This window comes from Pollachius pollachius, assembly GCF_949987615.1.
Source record: "Pollachius pollachius genome assembly, chromosome: 1".
Lineage (NCBI taxonomy): Eukaryota > Metazoa > Chordata > Actinopteri > Gadiformes > Gadidae > Pollachius > Pollachius pollachius.
Genome location: NC_136934.1, coordinates 11,680,844 through 11,702,664, shown reverse-complemented (window position 1 = coordinate 11,702,664; position 21,821 = coordinate 11,680,844). Strand labels below are relative to the sequence as shown.

Here is a 21,821-nt window from a genome sequence, read left to right as displayed (position 1 = left end):
AAAACCTAATTGTAATACTATTATCATAGTGTCATAGTGTATGGAGAGTTATTATAGTTATCGTCCATGACATTATAGTCCTCACCTAAAGGCTATGTGAAAAAAACAACGAATGATCCAAGACTAAAATAGTCTTCGCTAGGCTAAAGGTTGATTTGATGTCTAAACATGGGGCGAAATTCCAGTTCCTTAATTGGATTTGGGAAATGTATATCAAGAATTTGGGGCTTTTGTCATCTTTATACTCCACATGCAGCATATGTTAAGTAAATAATGCACAGTGTCATAATGCACAAACCCCGACAGAGTGGTGTGTTGACCTGAAGGTCAAATGTGCACGTATTCATGATGTGTCAATTTTCCACCGTAATAAACTCCATACATGCATGCATGAGACAAAGACGCTCCGCTGGCAAATTCAGGACAGTATTTCAGGGGTTAAGGAATTAAATCATACAAATATTTTTTTTACTTTTTTAATTAAAAATTTTAATCGGCGTGCAACGTCTCCTCAGTGGATCCAAAGACAAAAGAAACACACGGGTCGTTGATAAGCGTCAGTAATAGATTAAAAGGTGAGGAGGAAATATAATTTGGGTGTGGTTGCACACACACACACACACACGCCTTTTTTTTTTACTCTCACCAAAATGGCTTTGAATTTTGAGTGTTTTTTTATAACTTTCACAGACAGTGTGTTGTCAGACTAATATGCAATCATCCATGCCAGCTAATCTGAATCATTCTATGACATGCACTTAGGTAGTAGGCTGATGTAAACTAACTGGAAACATCACAGATAGACTTCGCTCCGATTTATGAATTAAATAAAATTGCTACTACCCAAATAATTAGTATAATGGGGATGGATGAAGTAAAGAACGGATCCAGCCTCACATGTGTAGGTTTAGGTGAAATCAGTTCGACTAAATACAGGGCATGCCATTGCACTACAGTTCATGAACTCTGCAAAAAGTGGCTGCAAGAGACACCCCTCTCTGGCCGAATGGAAGGAAAATCTTACTTCGTTTTTGTTCAATCTAAGTAAACTTTTAGACCAACAATTACACATTTTCTACTTGTGTCAAGTCGCTTTGTATACGCGTCTTCTAAAATGACAAAACTCACTTACCCAAAACCAATGTTTTTTTACTGTATCATTTCAGAGAATTTCAGAAAGTCCCACATTGTCAATTAAAAGGACTATGTCTGACACTTGAGAGTGCCTCATCCATGTTTTCTCCCTGCCAGAGCCTTATATCCTCATTTTCCTCCTTTTCAGATATACCTTTATTACAAAAAAGCTTCATTATCTTCCTAATTCAACCTGGTGTCCAAAACGGAGTATTTTTAGCTGCCACTATCATCATGATTGAACCTAAAAAGAGGACGGGCTACCTGACCCAAAAAAATGGGCAGCAAGTGACTGTCATCAAAATGATTCCTGGAAAAGCATTGAAAGCCAAATCGGCCCAAATCAGCACAACGAGCCAGTACGTAGGTAAATGAGTCTCTATAATTCAGATTGCAGCAGTGATGTGATTTGGATCTGGAACACACCATATTTGCATCTGGAACACACTCTATTTACAGGCACTTCGTTGTCACGAAAGATGTGTAACTGTCTGCAGAGTGGAACGTTCAAGTAGTGTTTTGAGGAGAATGGTAAAAATAAATTGGGTGGATTTCACTCTTGTTGTCTCTGTGGCCTTATTTCTGTAAATATAAATGGTTTTGGCTTCACTGGCCCTTTAAGTACTTATCTAAGTTTTAAACATTGCTCAACACGCTTGAGGGCTGTGGCTCATACAGCACACTTTAACTCCTGATAACACACTGTTAACTTCACTGTTATTGTTCCCTTGCATACTTCTTGGAATTTTCCCTATCCTCAACTTTTTTTCTATAGTAATGACTAAAGGCCAGAAAGAATGTCAGGCATGACAAATGTTGGTTTTGTAAAAACCAAAGAAAGGCTGATTCCTAGCTTCATAGGAAGCCAAGCTTTCGATATGGGTGCAATGCCGTTTTTAGCAATGGCAGGTTTAGCAACAATTAATACACAAATATCTATATCTAAATTTAGAATAAGTCTATTTTGGTGAACCCACACGTCTCCTCACTCCTCACTGAAACTGATGGACTTTGAGTTGGGCTTCATATAAAAACATCCTTGGCTAAATTATGGGGTCAAAGTTTTACACACACACACACACACACACACACACACACATTGTTATTTAAGTTAATTATGACAGTAGTACACACTGAGATGTTTTAATGATGTTTATCTCAATTGCTAAATACTGGCTGGCAGAATGGAATGGCCAGGGATAATGAGGATGAGAATGAGAATAGAAATGATGATACACTGCTGTACAAAGGACTGGATGCTATAGGCTGACTCACTGACCATACTGTATTGGACCAAATAACTGAAACAAAAAATGATTATGGGTAATACAGTGGTTGACAATGAGTCACTACTTTAACCTGCGGAATAGAACCGATTCACTCATTGGCTTCGGGAAACGTGGCGTCGCATCCCTGTGTAAAGCAGGCGGAACGTGTGAAGCCGAACGTTCCGACTGCCCGTTAAAAAGAAGAGCCTCGACACTTCTTCGCGCACAACTCGTCACACCACGTTTACCTGCTGGAGAGAGCAAAGACCTGCTGTAAGTAGCATGCCTCAATGTTTACTATGCGATTGTCACTGCCGAGGATGGAGTCGACTTCCAAACATAGGTTCCAACATTGTTGCAGCGGTGTTTGGGGATGTGTTTTTTATCGCCAAGGACCTATTCAAATAACACATTTTTAAATAACCATCACGGACGTGTCGAATATAGGCTTCCTTATGGATTAGACGATTGACTCATGCAAAACCTAATTGTAATACTATTATCATAGTGTCATAGTGTATGGAGAGTTATTAAAGTTATCGTCCATGACATTATAGTCCTCACCTAAAGGCTATGTGAAAAAAACAACGAATGATCCAAGACTAAAATAGTCTTCGCTAGGCTAAAGGTTGATTTGATGTCTAAACATGGGGCGAAAATCCAGTTCCTTAATTGGATTTGGGAAATGTATATCAAGAATTTGGGGCTTTTGTCATCTTTATACTCCACATGCAGCAAATGTTAAGTAAATAATGCACAGTGTCATAATGCACAAACCCCGACAGAGTGGTGTGTTGACCTGAAGGTCAAATGCGTATTCATGATGTGTCACTTTTCCACCGTAATAAACTCCATACATGCATGCATGAGGCAAAGACGCTCCGCTGGCGAATTCAGGACAGTATTTTAGGGGTTAAGGGATTAAATCATACAAATATTCTTTTTACTTTTTTAATTAAAAATTAAAATCGGCGTGCAACGTCTCCTTAGTGGATCCAAAGACAAAAGAAACACACGGGTCGCACAGAGAAACGCCTTTTTTGTTTTACTCTCACCTAAATGGCTTAGAACTTTTAATGAGTGTTTTTTTTATTACCTTCACACACAGTGTGTTGTCAGATTAATATGCAATCATCCATGCCAGCTAATCTGAATCATTCTATCACATGCACATAGGTAGTAGGCTGATGTAAACTAACTGGAAACATCACAGATAGACTTTGCTCCGATTTATGAATTAAATAAAATTGCTACTCCCCAAATAATTAGTATAATAGGGATGGATGAAGTAAAGGACGGATCCAGCCTCACATGTGTAGGTTTAGGTGAAATCAGTTCGACTAAATACAGGGCATGCCATTGCACTACAGTTCATGAACTCTGCAAAAAGTGGCTGCAAGAGACACCCCTCTCTGGCCGAATGGAAGGAAAATCTTATTTAGTTTTTGTTCAATCTAAGTAAACCTTTAGACCAACACACACATTACACATTTTCTACTTGTGTCAAGTCGCTTTGTATACGCGTCTTCTAAAATGACAAAACTCACTTACCCAAAACCAATGTTTTTTTACTGTATCATTTCAGAGAATTTCAGAAAGTCCCACATTGTCAATTAAAAGGACTATGCCTGACACTTGAGAGTGCCTCATCAATGTTTTCTCCCTGCCAGAGCCTTATATCGTCATTTTTCCTCCTTTTCAGATATACCTTTATTACAAAAAAGCTTCATTATCTTCCTAATTCAACCTGGTGTCCAAAACGGAGTATTGTCAGCTGCCACTATCATCATGATTGAACCTAAAAAGAGGACGGGCTACCTGACCCAAAAAAATGGGCAGCAAGTGACTGTCATCAAAATGATTCCTGGAAAAGCATTGAAAGCCAAATCGGCCCAAATCAGCACAACGAGCCAGTACGTAGGTAAATGAGTCTCTATAATTCAGATTGCAGCAGTGATGTGATTTGGATTTTCTTGTTAAAAATGGAACTATTGCAGGTTGGTCTCATTCGGGCCACATTTATATACAGTATGTAAGTTAAATTACTATTGCCTCTTGCATGATCACAATGTTTGCTTGCTGATTTCTTACACAGCGACATTCTATGAGTGGGACTTGCATGTTGCTTTCTCATTCTATTGTGATGGAAAACACTGCTCTCCAAAAGTCGGTGACAGCCTGGAGGTAAATATAAAGCTATATTTAAATACATTTTACATTTAAGTTTAGGGCATTTAGCAGAAGCTTCTATACAAAGCAACGTACAATAAGTAAATTTGTTCCTCTACAGGAAATGACTTCAAAGCAGTTGTACTACTGTCACACTCATTAATTTCATAGATCTTGCCTCTGATTTCATATTAAACACAAGTTGGGGAGATGCCCAAGTAAGACAGACATGTTGAGACAAATGAATATTGTGTGATGTTAATTGAATTATATAGTTAACTGGTTAGCTTTCAAGCTTCTATTTCAACAATAACCCTTTTGTGGTCATTATTTACAGTTACCTTTTGAGTTTAACCAGTCTTTTGTGTCCGCAGCTGGGTGAACATGCTGAAGAAGATTTGCCGAAATGCTTGGGTAAAGAATACCGCTTTAGGTGGGAAGATGAAGAAGGGAGCATTTGGAGGCGTCTGGAGCATAAAACAGAAAATGTGGTGAAGTTCCTCTGCTGTGATGAAAGGGGCGAACTTTTCTTGATGGACAAATCGGATACTAAATCTGGAAGAATTGCGGCTAGTTACCTGTATAAAATAGTTGATGCCTGATGCCTTCAAATGATTTCTATAAATGCAATTCATTAGTATTTATATGGTGCATACAATATAAAGATAGATAGATACAAAGATACAGAAGAAAAATACACTTTTTCTTTGTATCTTTTATCTTTTTAACCTTGTTAAGCACATCCCTGCTTGTACATGTCTGTTATCTTATGACAGCAACGAGGAAAATGTTGTATAAGGGATGGCAGAAACCTTTTGCCATTCATTACTAGAGATAATTCAGAACTTTGTCTTCATATATATTCATTGGGTTCCTTCCTTCATTATGTTCCTGTGATGAATCAAATTGGGATAAGACTTGACTCCTCAAAAGTCGAAAGAAGCAGCCTTTGGGACCATCATCATCCATCTGTGATTGAAAAAGTATGGTATTATCTTAGTACTGTGGAGGTCTGCTGCTTGCAAGTGGCATTACAGTGTATTGCAAGACTGGCCAATGTTCTATATGCTACATGTAGACATTGATACAGTTCAGCATCAACAATATGAATATTATTTTACTATATCTATTCTTCTTTTTTTAATAATCTTGTGTTCTTTATACTTCTGCTGTTATTGTGTACATTGTGTATTTCGTTTGGTATTCCTCTTACATCCTCATTTCCCGTCTGGAACAACAGATTTGAAATGAGAAGTGAATTAAATAGAACTGATTGCATCGTTGTTTCCTGCCTCGGATTAATAAAGTAATAATAAAATACAAAAATCATTTCCTTTTGATTTAAGTCAGTGACAGGCAATGTCTTATAGTTATTGTATCAACATTACATCCTCTAGCCAATCCATTCAGGCAAAGTGTGTCTGTGTGTCTGTGTGTGTGTGTGTGTGTGTGTGGGGGGGGTGGGTCTCTTTCTCCACTCGTGCATGGGATTAGGATGACATTGTTTCATGCTCATAGAAAATGTCTTGTTTCCTCTGCATACAGTGAGACTCTCTCCAAGAGCTTTCCTTGTACATGGCAACACCGGCTAAAAATAGCTCAGTAGCTCCCAGTCATTACTATAGGATATTTCCTAGGCAGGCACTTAATCCCTGCTGTAATTTTGGCCTCTGCATACATTCTGTGTGTATATACTCTCTCTTTCTCTCTCTTTTCTATTGAGAGAGAGAGAGAGAGCGAGACAGACACACAGATAGATAGAAACACACACACAGCCTTATATTCTGTTGGGAGCCTCTGGGATTGGAGAGCCCAATGCCCCCGACAGTATTTCATCAGGCAAGAGTATTAATCACACAGCCAGGAGGGAACCAAGGAGGAGTGAAAAGCCACTGAGAAGACACACAGGTTTGACAGTTTGGGGAAATATGTTGTGTACTCATCTTTTTTTTTTGTCTTTCCATGTAAACGGGTAATCCCCTTTGTGGTTTATGGAAAGTTGTCACAGTAGAAAATGTGAAAACCCCCATAAAATGCAACTCGTGTATCAACTTTATATATTGTGTCAGTGTCTCGCTTATCTTGCTCAATGCTAACACTGGAGGAAAGGTCAGCACAAACATTTATACAGAAAATTGTAATACTTACAACTTACCCAATGTTAAAATAAAGAATAAAAAAAAGCAAGAACAAATAAATGCATATGTTTGACACCACCATTCTTACAATGTTTTTTCAACCACAAGTGGGAGAAAGTAAGACAAGTCAGACATCTTATTTGGAAGTGTAATGTGATTGCGAGACATCTCTCCGTTTTATAAAGATGAACTAAATTCAGATCCAAGTGTAAACACCTATACCTTCCCCCCTTATCACTGCATATTACTATTACTTCAACCCACCCCATCTATCACTATCACTCAAACTACAACAATAACTAACAGGATATTTTGAGCACCTCTGAGCTTGTCTCTGTGCCCCTGAGCTCAGCATGGTGTGTATCTCTAAAGCCAGCCAGCACCGGCACACCAGGCCCATGCTGAATAATCCCTTCTTCCACTGGCCCAGGGCTCAGTGTGCTATTGCATGCCCTTCACACTCCCTCTAACTCTCTCTCTCCCTTCCCCCCCCACCTTTTACTCTCTCTCACTCTAAATCTCTACCGCACGGATACAAAACACTCCTATGGTAGATTTCCTGGGAACTGAGTGAGTGAGTAATTCTCACATGCTGTTCAGAGGAATATGGAAGAGGGAGGTGCTTGGGCCCGGGAAAGGATGGGTGCAGCACTGTGGTTATAAATAATCAATAATCGGGACCTGACTTTGATAAAGAACTCTCTGGCCACCACAGTACAGGTTTTTCTAAATATAAATAATTGTCATACCACAGTGTGGACATCCTGACGCACCGATTTGGTAGATTTGGCCTAATAGCAGGCTGCGCTTAATTCCTCCCTTTGACTATAGTATGAGCCATGACAATCTGCTGACTATGCCCTATGCCCTCTGGACCCATTATAACTAACTGGCCTTTGTACACCAGAAGGCATTTCGTGGCATTCTGTCCTCCTTTAAGACATTGGGACTCACATTCTTCATCTGCAAGTTGTCACAAATGCCTTAGCTCAAAGGCGTTGAACATAGGGAGACAGACACCTTTAATAATCTCTATTTATTGACAAGTATTTCCATAAATCAAAAGAAAATGAAACGTAAAGAGTCATGCACGTCGGCATGACACGTGTAATGCATAACGCAAAAAGGTATTGCGATCCGCTGCATCCAGCCCTCAAAACGCGTCTAGCCAGAGCCGATCAGAGAGCGCGTGAGACCACAGCACACCGGCTATAACCCAACAGCCATTAACAAGGATGGCTTCAATTCCCTCATTAGCACCGGAATGCTCATCTCCAGCTCCTCCTGCAGGTGAAAGTGCACAGGACAAGATATAACCAAAGAATATGAAAAAATACGCCTATTGCCTAAGAGCACCTTACGGGGAGAGGGAGGTAGAGGCGTAACTATAAAAGTATTATTGTACCAAACACCATTGTAAACACTAAATAGGGTCTACGAGTTCACAAGTCTGTGTTACAGGTGCACAAATCCTATCATGTGCATCACAACTTCAACAAGTCATGCAATTGACACTTTTGCTACAATCATTGCAGCGCAGTTGTATGAAGGTATTATTGTAGCAAAAGTCTTTAGCACCTGTAACTGCAGATTTTGTATGTGTACACAAAAGTCACAAATGTGTAAAAGTACATTTGAAGTCGTAAATATTTTTTCTAGCATTGTAAACACTAAATAGGGTCTACGAGTTCACAAGTCTGTGTTACAGGTGCACAAATCCTATCCTGTGCATCACAACTTCAAAGAGTCATGCAATTGACACTTTTGCTACAATCATTGCAGCGCAGTTCGTGCAAAACACATTCGCACACCCGTTTTTTATAATCTGATAACATGCCCAAAATGTGTGCATTCGTAAACCCAAATGTGAACAAATGCATCAGAAGTTGCACATCTGTGAAATATTTCCAGTACATCTTTACAACTGCTCGAATCTGCTCCTACAAGTCTCATCTGTGGGGTTTTTTGCTGGTAGTTTTGTATGGAGCTAGTATCCTGCCATAATTCAAACCTGAAAAAAAAAGTTTCAAAGGCTTGTAAATCTGGGTTTGAAAACTCAACACCTTGTATAAAAGGTTTTGCAACACTGAAAAAAGAGATTATAGCCTGAAAAAAAATTAAAACATCTGCAAACATGATTTTGTGTTCTATTTTATCTTCTTCATCATTTTCACACATTTTCAAAGTTTCAAAAATGTCACCAGCGCATTTGCAGAGTTTCAAATCTGGCACTGTTCTAACAGTGTATTTCATTGTTTCCCGGTTTTGAAACCTTGTAAATGGGATTCTGCAAACAGGTGTTCATACATTGAGAAATAAGTTTTGAAAGGTTGAATATTTATTTTTAAAAACTTGTAAAGGTGTAAATTTACACCATTGCAATGTATTTTTTCAGAACTGACTTTTCAGCACTGACTTTTCAGAGATTTGACCACACAGGCGCAAGCTTTGAGTCACGTGATTATTGGCAGTGTTCTGTCGCGCATTCGTTTTGAAACTCCTGACAGTCAAAGGTCTGAAATCGTTGATCTGCAAAAAGGAAAAAAAAAACGTTCCTGGGGGCGGGACCATTTGGCTCTAAACCTATTGGTTGCTCTCTGCTGATGTACATTCTAATCACATGTGCCGTTGACCGTGCTGTGCGTGATTGACAGTGCTTTGCCGATGACAAGAATAACAAGCGACCTGCGCGGTTGATTTTGTTTTCCACTTTCTGGAACCATGGCTGGGTACGGAACCAGTAAAGGGACATGGGATAAAAAACCAAAATTAACGTTTCTCGTGGGTCCGAACCTCCCGGAAACTCCGATTGTTTTGAAGGCGGCATGTGTCGGGCTGCTATGAGGTCACGATGCTTACGTAGTTTCCGCGGCTATCTGGGGTAGGTTGTAACAAAGGTATACATTGTATTTGTCATAATCTCACAAATTCCGTGATATAGTTGAGGAGATTTAAGTGTTTGCAACTTGTTGTAAGCAAATGTGGGTACTTTGCCTAAAAGGTCCAGAACTGTAGCTTTAAAAAAAAAAAGTAGTTTTAGGTGCTGAAGAAAAATGTGTTACAACCATACCCGCTCTCCCCTAGTGGTGTAAAGACTGGACATCAGACAAATTTTCCCCCTATCAGAATGGATTGGAAGTCAGTCGGAAGTCATACTCCTATTGGAAGTCAAACGGACGACGTACTAATATATTGGAAGTCAAACTAATTTCATCATCATCACGGATGTCATTGTGAAGGTCACCCTCCGTCGTAAACTAAATTGGCAATACATGTGACTGTTGTAGATTCAAACCAAGACAAGCGCGTTATCCGTTTCTTCACGCAGAAAGCCCGGTGTTGATGAAAGTGCAAATCCAAGCCGCCCAGTACCGAACCGAGTCGAGCCGCATCAGTATATTGGAAAAACGCCAATGGTATATATGCTGCTAGTGCTGGCTAAACACTTCACAAGCAATGCATGAATAATAAAATATAAAAGGTGTATTCAATAAAAATATATATTGATATTTCTAGTAAGGCATATATATATATATATATATATATATATATATATATATATATATACAGGGTGCGATTTGTGAAAAAACCAGAGGGGGGGATAATTTTGAGAAACATTTTAAAATGTTTCAAAATGAAGACGGACCCTGTGTATTTTGGTTGTTAATTATTACGATGTAATGGTGAAAATACTTTGGGTGGGGGGGATAATCCCCACCATCCCCACCGGCAAATCGCACCCTGTATATATATATATATATATATATATTTGACCAATTTTGTGTGATTCTTATTTACTGTTTTAAACCCTTAAAAATTCTCTGTGATGCAAGAAAGTCTTTGAAGGGGGAGGACCTCCGCCCCCCCGAAAATCTCTATATATCTTGGGGCTGACGGTATATGCAGGCTAGTTGCAACCCTTAACGAATCCAACCAATGCAATAGTATTGTGACAACCTGTTTGTAATTAAAAAACATACCCGATGCTCTCTTATCAAATGACTAGTGGACAAAAGGGAACCGAAAACAGCAACAGAAGCAAGGTCAAGATTTTTCTGCTGACATGACCAAAACATCACACAATGTGGCATTAAGGATGGTTAATGCCACATGGCACACACTGACGCAAGATAAAGTTATCGATGGCAATAGAACATTAACCCCCACTAGTGTAGTAATAAAAGAAAACATAGACAGCTCCTGAGCAAAAAACACCTTTTTTTAATTTCTCGTTGAAAGGAACTTGGTAGAATATTACAGCAGAACACACATGACTGAAACAGCTGCCATTTCACTTAACACAGTACAGGAAAAAGGATGTAGTTCAATGTCATGTGTATATTTATATCAATATAAAAAAACTATTGCTCCCAGGTGTTGTTCATGGCATATTTTCTGCTGTGTTTAAGAACGGGAAAGAAAAGTTAAATTCAACGAGGTTTGCACACTTAAAACTTAAAAGGAAGTGGGCCAGTGAATAACATTTCCCATAAGCATCTGGGATCTTTTTCTTGTTTTAATGATCATTATTATTATGCTGAGAAGTAAACTTTGAACCTTTATTCCATTGCAATACAGAAAATAAATGTGCACCCAACATGGATAAATACAGTCATACAGCTATTAGAATATGCAAAAGAAAAAATGAAAATATACCCAAGGCGGCTCGGCGAAATAGCAGGCATGCAAAATAAACACTTTCAAAAAACACTACAGACAAAATGAGCATCATTGTTGATGCTTGCGTGTTATGGCAACTGATGGGAAACCAATCAGTGACATAAAGCATTACAATGGGCTAACCAGGATGATTGGAAAACTCAATGTAAATGAGGGTGCTTAGTGTTAGCATGACATGATTTATACCACGCATTCTCTACAAATCTATATTATACTGAGTTCTGAACTTTATCATACTTTTCTTTAAAATTTCCTCTAAGGAATAAAAGAAATATCAGGAAGAAAAAAAAGCAGGTGTGAAATATCACCCTGGTACTTTGCATCCAAGTTTAGTGTTTTCAATAAGCCACTTTAGGCAGCGTTATCTAATAAATTGAATCTATTTCTTAGACATACTTTAATATATCTCTTTTGAAAAATATTTCTATATATACTTAGTATTTTAGTAAGTAAATCTCTTGCACTGTCACTTTAGATAAAGCACCTAATTGGGGGTTTTGATTTTCAAAAGCACCAATTTTTCTTTGTTTTTTTTTTACAATCAGACTGAATTTTGCATCAGTCAGTAAGTTCAGAGTTCATGACCAATGGATCCTAACAACCAGCGAATAGCCACAGATTAGTTCCTTGGTCTATAGAACCAGCCTAGCAACATCAACTCTGACATTAAGACTAGTGCTACAGATTTTAGCTCAGCGTGGGGAGGAGAGTGTGCGTATGAATGGATGCACGTGTTACCGGGTAGGACAGGATGGGGGTCATTCTTGGGCCTGCAATCCACACAAGACATTAGATTGCCACAGAGTCTGGACTGGTAGCAGTCATCGGTGCCAAACCAGCTATACAGATACAAAAAACACCTTGAAGATGACTTGCGATCATCAGTCAGTGTAGGCAATGCTAATGCAACCTTATACATTTTATTTAAAATGTATGGTATTTTAAACACACATAGGCATTCACCGTACAGAACACATTTCAGCTGTTGGAGCAGGGCAGGCAGCCCCATGATGCTCTTGCTGGTGTACCTATCCCGACACGATCAGGCAGCGCACAGTGTCCAAATAATTGGTGTGCTTTTAATCAGATCCCCTAAGGAGACCTTGGTGGACCAAGGCCCTGCCCCTGATGCCCGCTACAGCAAAGAACGTGGATCTGATTATCTTTTTACAGTGGGGACTTTTTTTCTATAATAATATTTGCCTATTGGGACATACAACACAGACAAATGGGGAAGAGGTGGGAGCACTTTCTCCACACCTCATGGTTTGGATACTTCACACCTTTCCTTGTTAAAGTATCGATCACAGGTCAGATTGGGGAGAGCTCCAGCCATAGCAAATCCATGAAACCTACTGGGACTATAGTAAACAGCTGTATCTGGAGCACTGTCAAACTGAATACGTTGGGCTACATTTATGAGGTTATCAAATGGATAATATTTATTTTTCTTCAAAGGGAATCTCATACAGGAGCACACTACCGCAGTCTGCACTCAGTTAGCTATAACACCATCTACAACTTTAGAACACGATGCTCTTATATAGACAATAATTTCTCAGTCAAATATAGACCTACTTTTTCTGTTTTTTTATCCATTGTTTTACCATTTCAAGTTCAATTCATCATGCACAATATAGCCCGCCTCGCTTTTTATCCTCTATCTCCGGGTTTTGCATCATGTTGTCAGCTTGAAAACATGCAGAGACCTGGATCAATCTTCGTCCACGTCGTCCCCTTCAGACTCCTCTCCTGCTCGCCTCTCGTACAATTTATCTCTGTGCCTCTCCTGGATTTCTTTCATCTCCTCTGCATAGCGGCTGAAGGCGCTACCAAACTTGCTCCATGCTTTGTATGGGATGGTAATAGAGTTTCTGTAACTGGGCTTAACTTCGCTCACCCTCAAGAAAACTCCGTACTTGTTAGATCCCACGTCAAAGAAGAACCGCTTGGAGTCCACCATGATCGAGGTGCCCTCCGGAAGCTCGCTGTAACCCCCGGCCCCTCCGCCGCCGGTCAACTCCTCGTCATCTCCTCCGTAATCATCTATCAACTTGGCCAGGGCGTCGCGGAACTCTATTAGACCCTGGGCAGGGAGGGCGATGGTCTGTCCGGCCTGCATGCCTCCTCCGGGGATACCACCTCCCCCAACTCCAAAGCCAGGCCCACGGTTGACGGTTTGTCGGATCCGGAGAAACCTCCCCCTCTGGTTCTCCTTCAGATCGAGGTAGTATTTTCTGTTCTCTCGAACCAGGAACTCGCTTTTCAAGGCCCGCCTAGGCCCAGTGTCTTCCCCACCGGATGATTGAGCTATTTGCTCCGGGCTGCTAGGCCCAAGTTGGGCGTAGTGCTCTATAAAATCCCCAAGGTAGTCGCGAAACTCTGCCGCAACTGACATGGATAGGGTCAGTCGACTTTTGGAGCCCCCAGCGCCTACCTCGGCGATTTTGATAAACCGGCCTTTGGCATTTTGCTTAACATCCAAGTAAAAGCGTTTATTCTGAATGTCCAGCCTTTTGGAAGCCAGCTCCTGGGTCTCCGGTTCCCGCTGGTAGTGCTGAAACCCGCCGCCTACACCCCCTCCACCACCACCACTACTGCCGCCGCGCTCACTGCCACTGTCCCCATCCGCCATCTTCGCCACCAGCAGCCAGTTCTCTGCGTATCTCTGACCCCCCCTTGCTCGCCAAGCTCACGGAGGAACCGGACACTTGCAGCTGGACAGCGATTGGCTGCTACGCGTGGCTATCACAACATCAGATGACAAACCAATGTTTTAATTGGTTGGTTCGCCTGTCTTCCAAGGAGACGTAACCGCCCATTCGATGATATTCGAGCCTGCTATCCGTAATCGGCATTGCATTGACAGTGAATGTGTAACCACGTAAAAGTTGCACTGTATATTTAGCTTCCTTCAGGGCTTCTATAATGATGTAACATAATTTAAAAATGGGAGTTAAATAAAACTTGAAATTAAAGCTTCAGAACTGTTCACTTAGGCTTTAACCTCTTAATAACGTGTTTCGTCAATGTTTCGGACTCTGAGAGGATGCCCCTGGAAGGACACTCTACTCAAACTGTATCATTGAAAGTCCCGCCTACATGTAGTGTCGTGCGCAAAGGGGCAAGAGCTTCTTGGGTGGGGGATGGGTAGAGACTGTATGGCATGCGCCGATTGGCCAAAACCAAGATTCGAAGTAACAACAGAGATTCTGATTGGTCCTTCTGACACCCGCGAGGGGTCGCAAGCAAAGATTTGCGAAAGGGTTTATTGTTTCTTCCTTTCGGGAGCCGAAATTATTTCATAACAGTTCTACAATCAAATAAGGCGAAAAATGGTAATGTTTTAAGATTTATTTATTTCTGTATGCATACAGTTTTTCGCTTTCTATTTGTGTGATTTGAAGGATTCTGAAACGCCATTTAACAAGAGAACTGTGCAAGATGTGACTTGGACGGCTGTTTAAAAGATTGCCAAGCGCTAACAGTAGGCTAACGCCGCTACAATAATGTTATCCTGAGTAGTTAAAGATAACGACTGTGTTTAAGATAACCATATAGACAGTTCCTATTTGCAATCTTCCAACATGCCACACAGTGATTTTAATGTCTTTATAAAATACCCGCCACTTTAGTCGCGGTTTTCCCCCCAAACGGAACGAGCTAACATTAGCCGCTACAGCTGCACACTGTTCCATGGTAGAGAGCTAGGTGCAAAGTATTGTATGTTGTATGCACTCTATAGTTGGTTTCACAAAGTCCACTTCAGGTACACGGTGCAACGCGTCTTTCTGTGACAAATTTGCTTCCCTGGACAGGTTTAAAAGGCGCGGCACGCTTAGAATGTAACGTAGGGCTTGTAGACATGGATCTTATGTTATATAACTAATGTCATGCATGATGGCAATATCTTTTTTTTTTAAAGAACAATATCTACCTGGATATGTGCCCTTTATCCTGTTCACAAACTTGTTTTTTCTAGAATGTGCCGGTGTGATCTTGTGTATTGCCGTAGTCGGCGACCCCACAAACATTCGATTGGCGGGAAAATTGTTGCACCGAGTGGCTCTTTTTTTTGTGTGCCATGCACACCCGCACGTTCGTTGATCTTCTTACGCTCTCTATATTTAATTAAGCTTTGTTCCTTGTTGGCCTCTGGAGTATTATCTATTGTGTTGACTTTTAAGTGAGGCTACTGTGCTAGGATATTCAGCTGTTGTCATTGTGACAATGACAGTGGGGCTCAATCGTCTTTTATTTATCCAAACACCATGACTTTCCACAAAGTTCCACCTTTTATAATGCTGTGCTCCGTTTCCAAACAGGCTGGGGGCAAGGCCGGAAAAGACAGTGGCAAAGCGAAAGCAAAGGCGGTATCTCGTTCCCAGAGGGCTGGACTGCAGGTATTGCCACCATTTATCTTACTTGAATTTGTGATGACAGATTTCATGCCTCTAGTTTACTTATTCTCTTGTGATTGTCTTGTCAGTTTCCAGTGGGACGTATCCACAGGCACTTGAAGACCCGCACGACCAGCCATGGTCGTGTGGGAGCCACAGCGGCCGTCTACAGTGCAGCTATCCTTGAGTACCTCACTGCTGAAGTAAATAGCAGCCCAATGTCTTACAAGCATACAACTTGCAAAACTATTCTGTGCTCCAACCCGCTCTGCGCATGCTGAGGGATCTGGAACCCAAGTCATTTATGTTCCTCATTGATGTGCAGGTGCTGGAGTTGGCAGGAAACGCATCTAAAGATCTCAAGGTGAAGCGTATCACCCCCCGTCACTTGCAGCTCGCCATCCGTGGGGACGAGGAGTTGGACTCTCTCATCAAGGCAACGATCGCAGGAGGCGGTGAGTTCCCTGAGCCGTGGTGGTTTTCCTATAAGCTCGAATTTGTGCATATGTTAGTCATCAGTTGTGTGTTGTTTTTTTGGTTTATTGTGGTTCACGAGATCTCAGGGCTATACTTAAAATTGTGGACTAATGTGTAATGCAGTGTTTATAAAGGCCGTACTGGGGATAATGGAAATGCATGTGAGCTCGGGACACAAGCGTTGATGGGACTTTCTGTGCTTGGTGTTTTTCAGGTGTGATCCCTCACATCCACAAGTCCCTCATTGGAAAGAAGGGTCAGCAGAAGACTGCATAGATGCAGTGTTTTAGCTGAAATGTTGGTGCTTGGGTTGGACCAGATATTTTGTTTTAATTTTTCCTTTTTTTTAATTAATATTATAGCTAAAGAAGAGTGATTGTTAGAATTTGTTATTGTAATATTCTCCCATAGCTAGGAACATGGAAAAAGCCCACAATAGAAGGAAGAGGGAGGGATGGGGGGGACCCTTATTGTTACTGTAGAACGTCTGACTGGGGAGTTCTTCATTTGTTAATTGTAATTTGTTTGATTGGCCTGGGATTCTGTAATGTTTTATACAAAAAAATGGACTTGTTAAACCATTTTTATACAAAAAACAAACCTGTGTTGTGGTCATTTCCTTGGAACATCTCGCATGATTTTAGACATCTAACCCGTACCTCCTTTCTCATAAATCAATTATTATAAGGAGACTATTGAACTAAAAGGTAAAAAAAAAAGGCACTAAATTCTTTGCACAGCAAATTGTGTCTTTATCTTGTGAACATATGATACACCAGCAGGTGGTAGTGATGTTCATATTGTTATTGAAAATAGGCTGAATCAAACTAGTTGAGTGTCGGCCTGTAAACAACTGCAAATAAGGGACTATGTTCTAGGTTATATTCTTGGGCAAAAAAAAAAACCTTGAACTAGTACATTTCTTAAAAACGTAATAAGTCAATAACTGATGTCTGTAAATGTACCTCAGTTGTTCCCCGCATTGCCTGATGGTGGCAGACCGGCTTTGAATTTCACATTCATAAAACGATTCTTAATTATAAAAAAAGTTTATATTAAATAAACCAAGACTTTTCAAGATTTTAACCAAATTCTCATTGACGAAATGTATTGCTGCGTTGTTAACACTGAACAGAACTTACATTTTTCTGCATAAGTAAATGCAATCAAATATATATATTCTAGCAGTATCATGCCTATATTTTAACATTTCTACTATTGCATCTAGTTTTCAGTGGCCTAAAAAATTAACCCATTACGCCTACATGTATTTTATGTAAAAGGCTTTTATATATCTTAAACAGTACACCAGTTTAAGATATGTAAAGTATTACCTTTTGGAACGTAGAATAATGACTGTATCAGGTTCCCAAGCTATAGAATGAAAAGTACAAGAACCACAGTTCTGCATTCCTATCTTGGCACAAGCAGACATGAAGTGCAATGCTCACTTGTTGTAACTAACCATAACATAAACATTAGTTTGAAAATGGTACCCAACTTTGAGTTCACAAATACAGTAGTGTTTTCATGTACTGCAACAACTATGCCTAGAGAAGTAAACAGGCAAGGGGTCGACGAAAAGTCAGGTAACAAATGAGGTTTTGGAACCCGTCTGACTAAAGAAGATTTCTCCGCAGTGATTAGTTGTTGCATGACAGAACACACTTGGAGGAAGAGGAGGAGCAGGGCAACGAGAAGAGGATGAAAGACGTGGCTGCCTCACATCTTCAAAGAGGAAGGATATCATTTGTGTTTATGCATACATCTCACTCTCCCTGTCGCCGTCACCTTGGCGCAGGTGGGCGGATGACAAGGAGAGGCTAGGTCTTCAGTTACATTATGTGGGCAGTTGATGCCTCTGATGTGGCAAATTGAATCTATTTTAATGTGGAATCATAGCAGTGTTTATCAGACCTCTGATGCTAATTGCATTTGTGCAGTGAAACACAAAGCATATAGACTCCTTTTGATGACATCAATATGTTGTAATGTGATTGAGAGAATAGACAATAACTCCTTGCGGGAAATGACTTTAATAGAAACATATACATACTGTATTCTTTAAGGTAGACCTCGACAGTTACAAAAGGAAGAATAACGTATTGTCAGAGTTCTGTAACTGAGTCCTCGAGGAAGAAAGGTGTTTTCATTTTGCAACTGCAGAAACAATTTACTCTATAGTTTAGTATAATTATATATTTTTTATATTGCCTTCATTACATGCAGGCATTCTAGCTCTAATTTTCTTTAAAGTCCATAGTTGTTAGTAATGATGGAAATAATACATTGTTTAATTGAAAAACATTTATTAGCAACATCTTAGAAAACGTACATCCATTTATTTACACATGATTTCAAAGCAAATGTAAAAAAGTGCCTAACTAATTAGCTAGTATTATTTTCACGCAGTCTAAAAATAGAACAAAACATCAGCGTAGTAGTAAAACATAAAGTCAACATAGCATGAAAAATATTGATGTCATACATAACTCTGCAGTTAAGGTAATAACTTTAGAAGCTGGTTTAGTTTTTAACTATTGTATTTATCATAATGTTCACAGAGGTTGGTGTTTTATGCGGCATCAAGCTTATACCAGAGAAAATAGTTTAACCTCAATTCAACAAGTTACCATTTCAACAATGTTAAATCAGTGCATACAGTCCTCTTTCTGTCCAAGGTCTTTTTCGGTTTCCTAAATGTTGTTCAGACAAACTCGCATATGACAATATTTATTATTTTTGGATCAGAAAAAAAGCATCCTAATTTCAGATGATCGAAGCAATTCATTGAAAACACATACAAAGTTATTGATCCATCTTTCTGAATTGAACAACCTCTCTTCAGAAACAATGTTGTCATCAGTTGTTCTGTTGGTCTTTTGTCCATTCTCTGTTAACCTACCACCTCTTATAGACCCAGTGTGCTGTGGCTCAGTATAACATCCGCTTGCCGGCCCTCACCCCTGCGTTCAACATTGTCTAGGGAAGATTGCATTCACCGCACAACATTCTGTGTTTGATTGGTCAGCACCAGGAGAAGGACCTCCCTACCATGCCGAAGAACACCCTGTTAGGCTTCCTGAAGTAGTGACAGAGCTTCCTGAAGGCCTGCGCGCTGAGCGGTGCATGTGGCCTGCCTTTGGACTCATCCAGGCACTTGTCGTGACCCGCGGACAGCAGGCAGTAGAACCCCTTGGTGCTGTTGTAGTAGAAGTTGCTGGGGCTGATTCTGGCCGGAAGGCCCAGGAACCGCTCGGCCTTCTGTAGCTCAGGGTAGGGGTCTCGGATCAGCGCGTCGCCGTCCACGATGTGGATCTGTTCCCTGGGGAACGCCTCGAGCCAGCGGGCCAGGTGCTGGTGGTACAGGCTCCTCTGCAGTGCTTTGTACTCGGGGTTGATGTCTCCTTGGTGGAGCAGCATCTCCTCCAGGGCCTGGTAGGGCTTGTGGCGCTCCAGGCGGTTGTGGAGGACCTGGGTGTAGTCAGAGACCAGCCTCTCGGCGGGGTCGCGGACGATGAGCAGCAGGCGCACCGCCGGGTTCATGTCCCAAACCCGCGCTGGGACCTGGGGTGAGGCGAAGTAGCCTGGGGTCTTCTCCACTGTGAGCTGGCCCACCTGGGTAAAGGGCATCTGGGCACGGTACCAGTCCAGCCCCTGCTGGTAATGCTCTTCCACGTTGAAGTAATGCACCTAACAAAATGGATTGAGAAAGAAATGGGCTCTTTATGAAAAACATTTTGTCCATTGGGAGTGCTGATGTTGTACTGATTATACAATTAAGCAGGAGGACTGGGCATTTTGAACCCATATTTAGAAGACCTCATTTTGTGGTAAATATTATAAGCTCATATTTATATTTGACCGACCAGGTTGGAGACACTGAGATTGTCAAGTTACATTGTCTGGCCTGGCAGCATGTGAAAGCTTTTAGTAAAACGTTCACATACCTGATTGTGTAGATCCTACCCTGGTCACTTATTGTACTCAACTGTTTTACAAGTGTCTGAGTAAAAGCCAACATCATGGACTTTCCATTACCTCAGCCTTCGCCACCTCCACATCTGGGTGCAGGTTCAGCATCTCCAACAAAGCTCTGGTGCCGCCCTTACGCACGCCGATGATTATAGCGCCCGGCAGGCGCTGCTGGGTGTGGTTGGAGGAAGAGGAGGATGACGAGGAAGATGACGAGGATGAGGATGTCAAAGAAAAAAGTGACGTCATGAAGTTGGTGGACCTGGAACCACCGTTGCGTAACTCCCGCAAGCACAGACACAGCTGAGTCTCCAGCAGGAGAAACAGCAGCGCAAAGACCACAGTCCAGAACATGGTGACCTCGGGGTCCAAGAACACACACACACAACCACAGCAACACACTGGGTGGGGTGTGGGTGGGTCTTATGCAGCTCCCAGAGGGGCAAGCCGTTGGTCCTGCTTGTTAACTGACAGCAGGGGGCGACAGAACAGAGGTCCGCCGGCTGCAAGCCTGCAGGAAATGGAAACAAAACAGGGCACATATATTAACTGCTTTCATTTATTTGATGTCCAAAGCCCAAAATAACGATATTCTTTCTGTGCTGCTGATTTTGTGTTATTTTGTACATAGGTATTATGTAAAAAATGTATTATCAACTCTAGGGTAAATATCTTTAGAATTCCTAAATAGAGTCCACATTGGAAGGTTCACTTAAGCCGTACTGGATGAAGGAGATCCATAGTAGTTCATCATGAGCAACGGTCATGAACACAATAACCACACCGTTAATAATTTGTCATTTCCTCAGTGGAAGGAAGGATGCATTGTCAACATTACTCAGGTCGGGAATGCAGTGCAAAGTTAAGCACTGCTGTTTTTCCACATGCCTGCTCTGCAAATTTTTTGACCGTTTAAATGTATTCAGACCGAGCCATGACCATGTCCATGCTTAACGCGTTCGGAGGCCCATAGGCCTCCGATATAGGGCAGTGGTTATGACTATGGCCCTAAGGAATTTAAAATATTCATTGACATCTGAACCAGGGAGGAGAGTACTTTAAAAAATGAGTTTTACCATTCACGAATGCCCCCCCCATATGCGCCATGCCAAAATATTTAATATTTAAAATTTATAAAGCTGCAATATAAACATTTGAGCATATTTCTCTGCCTAGCATACACATCATATTTCTGATCTTCAACTTGTGATTAGCATTTGTTTTGCTGCTTCATTCTTTAGCTTGTTTACACGACTGTGTGTTGGGTATTAGCTTAATATTAGTAGGGGGAATTGATGATGTATTGTCGTAAGGTCGGCCTCTGAACCCTGAAGCCTGTGTTACAGGTACACACTTCTGGTCCAGTCTGACAGATAAGGAAATGTTCCTGGGTCTTGTCTTCACTCCTCTTTATGTCCCGATGTCATACATAGACCATGTGCATATAGAACATACATAAACAATGTTGTTTTGGTTACAGGGAATGCAAGTCAAAATGTTTTTACAATTGCATGATAGGCCTTACAATGTTGACTCCATAAAATGTATTATATGTATCTTTATGTTTTTTGATGAATTGT

The 21,821-nt window shown here is 40.9% G+C and overlaps 3 protein-coding genes and 1 long non-coding RNA gene across 5 annotated transcripts; 2 read left to right on the top strand and 2 right to left on the bottom strand.

Moving 5' to 3' along the window:
- The first annotated feature begins 2,615 nt into the window (after positions 1–2,615).
- On the top strand, positions 2,616–5,861 carry LOC307089201. The gene is made up of 4 exons (XR_013812611.1): positions 2,616–2,675; positions 4,105–4,323; positions 4,498–4,586; positions 4,946–5,861. It is a non-coding gene; the product is annotated as an uncharacterized lncRNA (long non-coding RNA).
- A 5,048-nt stretch (positions 5,862–10,909) lies between these two features.
- LOC307077473 (transcriptional regulator protein Pur-beta) lies at positions 10,910–14,036 on the bottom strand. Its single transcript, XM_079738901.1, has one exon. The coding sequence runs from the start codon at positions 14,022–14,024 to the stop codon at positions 13,104–13,106; it is 921 nt and encodes a 306-aa protein (XP_079595027.1). The 5' UTR covers positions 14,025–14,036; the 3' UTR covers positions 10,910–13,103.
- A 565-nt stretch (positions 14,037–14,601) lies between these two features.
- Positions 14,602–16,756, top strand: LOC307077456 (histone H2A.V; the record flags this gene model as incomplete). Of its 2 annotated transcripts, XM_079738885.1 has the most annotated exons (5): positions 14,602–14,727; positions 15,715–15,792; positions 15,879–15,992; positions 16,115–16,244; positions 16,481–16,751. In XM_079738885.1, 5 exons carry the CDS (start codon positions 14,725–14,727, stop codon positions 16,540–16,542), a joined length of 387 nt encoding a protein of 128 aa, XP_079595011.1. In that variant the 3' UTR covers positions 16,543–16,751. The 2 variants fall into 2 exon arrangements, with proteins under 2 accessions (XP_079595011.1, XP_079595010.1); XM_079738884.1 differs by lacking the exon at positions 14,602–14,727 and having other exon boundaries at positions 15,691–15,792; positions 16,481–16,756.
- A 2,537-nt stretch (positions 16,757–19,293) lies between these two features.
- On the bottom strand, positions 19,294–20,595 carry hs3st1l2 (heparan sulfate (glucosamine) 3-O-sulfotransferase 1-like 2; the record flags this gene model as incomplete). The annotated part of the gene is made up of 2 exons (XM_079738873.1): positions 19,294–19,959; positions 20,308–20,595. 2 exons carry the CDS (start codon positions 20,593–20,595, stop codon positions 19,294–19,296), a joined length of 954 nt encoding a protein of 317 aa, XP_079594999.1.
- Between the last annotated feature and the right edge of the window lie 1,226 nt (positions 20,596–21,821).

Bases quoted from the DNA above. Each gene is read 5' to 3' on its own strand.
- LOC307077473 (XM_079738901.1), bottom strand. From the start codon at position 14,024: ATGGCGGATGGGGACAGTGGCAGTGAGCGCGGCGGCAGTAGTGGTGGT.